The sequence below is a fragment of the Pangasianodon hypophthalmus genome, chromosome 2 (genome assembly GCF_027358585.1).
Source record: "Pangasianodon hypophthalmus isolate fPanHyp1 chromosome 2, fPanHyp1.pri, whole genome shotgun sequence".
NCBI lineage: Eukaryota > Metazoa > Chordata > Actinopteri > Siluriformes > Pangasiidae > Pangasianodon > Pangasianodon hypophthalmus.
In genome coordinates, this window is record NC_069711.1 from 455,001 (window position 1) to 460,000 (window position 5,000).

A 5,000-nucleotide genomic window follows, 5' to 3' on the forward strand; every position below is an offset into this window, starting at 1 on the left:
GAAAAAATCAAACTCATACAGTTTTGACTTCTCAACATTTTTATCATCGGAATTCAGACTTCTCAAAAGTGTGACGTATTATAGCAAACATTTCGATTTATCTCAAACTTCTGACATCCCACAGATTTAACTTATTTCAAAATTCGGCCTAATTATCAAAAAATTCTGACAAGTGGCTTTATTGTCATTTCTACAGCTGGTACAGAACACAGTGAAACGAAACAACGTTCCTCCAGGACCATGGTGCTACAGAAAACAACACAGAGCTACAAGAGACTACACATTACTACATAAAGTGCACGTGCAAACGTGTGCAAACAGCACAAGACAGTACAATTACTACTAAACCAGGACAATAGGCGCAGTAAGAGACAGTGCAGCGCTGATCAGTGCACAGGTCTAGTATGAAAGTGTCAGAAATAACAGCAGTGCAAAAGACTAACAATAAAATAAAGAAATGCTGTGAATGTAAACACAACATACTATGACACAGTATTCAGCAGATAAGCTTATACCATATATGGACATAGAATTTATTGGGGTAGCAGCCAGGTAGAGAGTAATGACAAAACATTATATACAATATTTTATAAATACAGTAGCAGCAAAAAAAAATGCAGGTAGTGAATACCGAAATGTGCAAAAATCGCAAAGGGAGTGGGACGGTGTTCAGTTGTGTGTGTGTGTGTGTGTGTGTGTGTGTGTGTGTGTGTGTGTGTTCCTTTAGACCAGTCTCTGAGTGTTGAGGAGTCTGATGGCTCGGGGGAAGAAACTGTTGCACAGTCTGGTCGTGAGGCCCGAATGCTTCGGTACCGTTTACCAGACAGCAGGAGGGTGAAGAGTGTGTGAGAGGGGTGTGTGTGAGTGTGAGAGGGGTGTGTGGGGTCGTCCACAATGCTGGTGGCTTTGCGGATGCAGCGAGAGGTGTAAGTGTCTTGAGATAGGGGGCTGAAGGGTCTTGAGATCCGAAACGGTGCAATTCCCAAACCAGGCAGTGATGCAGCTGCTCAGGATGCTCTCGATAGTCCCTCTGTAGAACACGGTGAGGATGTGGGCTGGGAGATGTGCTTTCCTCAGTCTTCACAGGAAGCAGAGATGTTGCTGGGGTTTCTTGGTTATGGAGCTGGTGTTGAGGGACCAGGTGAGGTTCTCCGCCAGGTGAGCACCAAGGAATGTGGTGCTCTTGACGATCTCCACAGAGGAGCCGCTGATGTTCAGCAGAGAGTGATCGCTCTGTTTGACTTTTTGACTTGTCTCAAATTCCTGACTTCGTGTCTCAAAATTCTGTCTCAAAATACCTTACTGTCCCAAATTTGGACTTGTATCAAAATCCAGACTTAGTGTCTCAAATTCTGTCTCAAAATTCTGATTTACTGTCTCAAGTTCGTGACTTACCGTCTCAAAATTGTGACTGTCTCAGAATCCAGACTTGCTGTCTCTGTGAGTAAAGAACAGTGCTGCAAAGTGAAAAACATCGACTCTGTTGAGTTCCATCGAATGTTTATTTATTACAATATATCTTCAGGACCATTTCATTTAGTTCATATACAGACAGCGATGCTGCGACACGTATTTTATTATTTTATATACTCACTGATATTTACAGCTCTGTAAAGAGTTCAGCTGATGAGCGACACTTTCACACGTTCAGTTAGTGATACACACAGAGGATACGCTCTTCATTCATATTCATAAAGCACAACACACACACACACACACACACGCGACTGGATATGAGGGCGGGGCGGAATGGGGCGGGGCCTCACAGAACGAAGACCTAATAAATACTGAGCATGAGGATGTGGTGTAGTGTGTGTGTGTGTGTGTGTGTGTGTATGATTGACAAGAACTTTCCAATGCTGCAGAAATAAAGTAAAGTAGTTCCGGTTATTTAACGCTTTCCTGGAAGTTTTGTGATATCCCTACGCCAAAACAAAAGTAGTCCCGTCTCTGAAAGAAGCGATTTGACACATTTACAGCTTCGTTTATATACAAAAATACCTTTAACTCAAGACTTCGTCAAACTGTGATGACGAAAACGTTCAGCATTTGCCGCTTACACTTCCACTGTGAGAGAGACTGCATTCTCGTCTGTATTGTAATCACACACACACACACACACACACACTTAAAGCATGTCGCTATGACAAATTGCTGAAACAAAGCGCTTAAGTGAACAAAAACAAGAGTTAAATAGTGATTAGCGCTAGTTTTAATGATTATCACGTTTTTTTTCCTAATATTTGCTGTATGATGATCCTTTCACGATATGCATACGAGTATAAAACCAGCTGTGAGAAATGAAAAGCATCGGTGCATTTATACATTATATATATATATATATATAATATATATATATATATATATATATATATATATATATATATACATAAAGTGTGTGTGTGTGTGTGTGTGTGTGTCCTGAGATCCTACAATGATTTTAAAACCTGTACATCACACAGATGATGCGAGAGTTGTTATACTGGCTAAATGAACAAAGCAGATCGTTTTGTTAAAAATAACGTGATCACGTGATTGTTTGTGGTTTATGCTAACGCATCGTATACACTGACCGATATTAACACGCGTACATAAAATTACGCTGCTCTTCCTCAGAGGAAGGATTTCCACGTTCACTAGTCAGAGTTTTTAGGACAAAAGGAAGGAAGTGTAGAGAGAAAAGAGGCGGAGTCTCAGAGGCGGAGTCTAGCACGTTAATGCGTCTAAACCTACGTTCACACTAGCGAGCGACAAAGCAACAGGTCCGTTTTCTGCGTACGGAGATTTCAGAAACATTTTTATGCAAATTAGGTACGAGTTCTATGCAAATTAGGTACGAGTTCTATGCAAATTAGGTACGAGTTCTATGCAAATTAGGTATGATGCTGTAAAACAACAAGCTTGAATGATTCATCGGAACAATCCCGTGGCAAATTTAGCTCCTACCTTCAATTGTTTCTCGCCAAAATGGAAGAAAATTGTACAACCGTGGTTTTTCTCCTGGCATATCCGATCTCTCGTTAACTGTCATATAGAGACGTTAGGAAGAAGAATAGAGCTTGGAAGGAAGTAGCTAGTGTATGTAGCTAGTACAGTTAACTCGCTTTGCTAATCTAATCTGAGAATGAAGCTGAGTGTGTAACACCGAAACAACACAACCGTTTCATTTTCACGCTGATCAGTGCGGTATTTAACGTGTGTCTAACTAGTTAGTTTTAAAGATATGTTTGTGTGTGTGTGTGTGTCTATATATATATATATATATATATATATATATATATATATATATACATACATATACATACATACTACTGTTTCTCTTCGAAACGCAGGTTAGGCCACGCCCACAAGTGACATGGGCGACTTGTCACCTTGCTAGTGTGAACTCGTCTGAATGAATCATGCAGTCACAAACACCAAAGAAATATATCAGTTATTAAAAATGTAACATGAGAAAGTACAGGATATGAGCTGTGTGTGTGTGTGTGTGTGTGTGTGTGCGTGCGTGTGTGTGTGTGTGTGTGTGTGTGTGTTTTTCCTGCAGTGCGTCCGAGTCTGTATAGTCAGCCAGCGACATCACGTGACACGTCACACACTTAAAGGTCCAGAAAAAACGGTGAGAGTGAAAAGCAGGGAGTGGTTTCAACAGTTCAGCAACAATGCGCTCGCGTGACACGCCCACCTCCTCGAGCCACGCCCACTTCCCATTGGCCGGAGCGCACGGTCATCATCTGGAGGTGGGCTGTGACTGGGTGGGCGTGTCTCCGCCCGCTCCCGCGCCGCTCCACTGGCCCGACCCCATCCCCGCCAACACGGCCACAGCCTCCGCCGCTCGCACACTCAGTCCGTTAACGGAGACCGGAGCCGGAACCGAGACGGGCAGAACCAGCGCCGATACCGAGCTCTCATCCACACCTGCAGCTACACACACACACAGAGCATAGACATACCACAGAACCCAATCTAGAACCGGTCATGCGGTACCAAAACACAGGGGGCGGAGTCTATCTAACTAACTAACTAACAAACAAATTAATCAAATTAAGAATTCCAAGAATCTAATTATACTGGAATTCTAATTAGTTAATTAGATTACTTCGAAAAGACTAATTAAGAAACAGGTTTTTTAATCAATTAAGCATTTAATTTCATTAGATTAGTTAACATAACAAATTCACTAATTAGTTATATTACGTAAACTAATACAAAAAAAAAATTTAAACAAGTTTAAAGGAACTAATGAAAACAGGAAGTGAGGCAATATCTGATCCTCTAATTTAGTACATCTCCTTGGAAACATGCACGGATAGTCTGGAAGTGCTTGGCCCCTAAATCGCTGCTTGTTATATAGCGTTATTTCTAATTGTAATTATTTATTTACGCTGTAATAATTTATTTATTTTAATCTAGTCTTGGCAAGTTCCCGCCCACCGGTCAGCTCTCCCTGATCATACGACAGCTTCCTCTGAAGCTGCATCTTTTCAATCTGCTGCATCAGGGGGCGGCGTAACACACTCGGAAGAAAGCGCCATCTGCCCTCTTCCTCATACATTAACTCAGAGATGCATATGATTGGCTAGCGTCTCTGTGACTGACAGGTGAGCGACAATCTGCCATCTCTCTCTCCCTCTCTGAGAGCACGGCCAATTTCAGACTCTCGGCTCGTGATCTCTGGACCATCGAGCAAACGTTTTTCTGTCGCACCACTCGGGAGCCTGAAAGTGAAGTTCTGACGTTCTGACAGGTAAATAGGTCACCTCTTACCCAGGTAGGCTTTTTTCTGCATGGCAGTAACGGGACAGTCTTTATGAGCCAGCAGGAGCTCCTTTAGACGGGTCACCTCGGCTCTGAGCAGAGACACTTCATTCTATCACACACACACACACAAACACACACACAATTAAAGACGTTCCCCACGGGGTTATACTTTCACACTCTGCACCTGTGTGTGTGTGTGTGTGTGTGTGTGTAAGAGTGTGTAAGAGTGTGTGTGAGTGTGT

General features: G+C 42.4%; 1 protein-coding gene across 5 annotated transcripts in view; it reads right to left on the minus strand.

Annotated features, from left to right (window-relative positions):
- Window positions 1-1,488: 1,488 nt before the first annotated feature.
- atf7b (activating transcription factor 7b) overlaps window positions 1,489-5,000 on the minus strand; it is a 12,582-nt gene continuing 9,070 nt past the window's right edge. For all 5 annotated transcript variants that reach the window (XM_034299144.2, XM_034299136.2, XM_034299147.2 and 2 more), the window contains 2 exons: window positions 4,765-4,867; window positions 1,489-3,921 (listed from right to left, as the gene is read on the minus strand). In XM_034299144.2, the coding sequence (XP_034155035.2) occupies window positions 3,728-3,921; window positions 4,765-4,867 (297 nt within the window). In that variant the 3' untranslated portion in view covers window positions 1,489-3,727. The remainder of the gene's footprint in view (window positions 3,922-4,764; window positions 4,868-5,000) is intronic.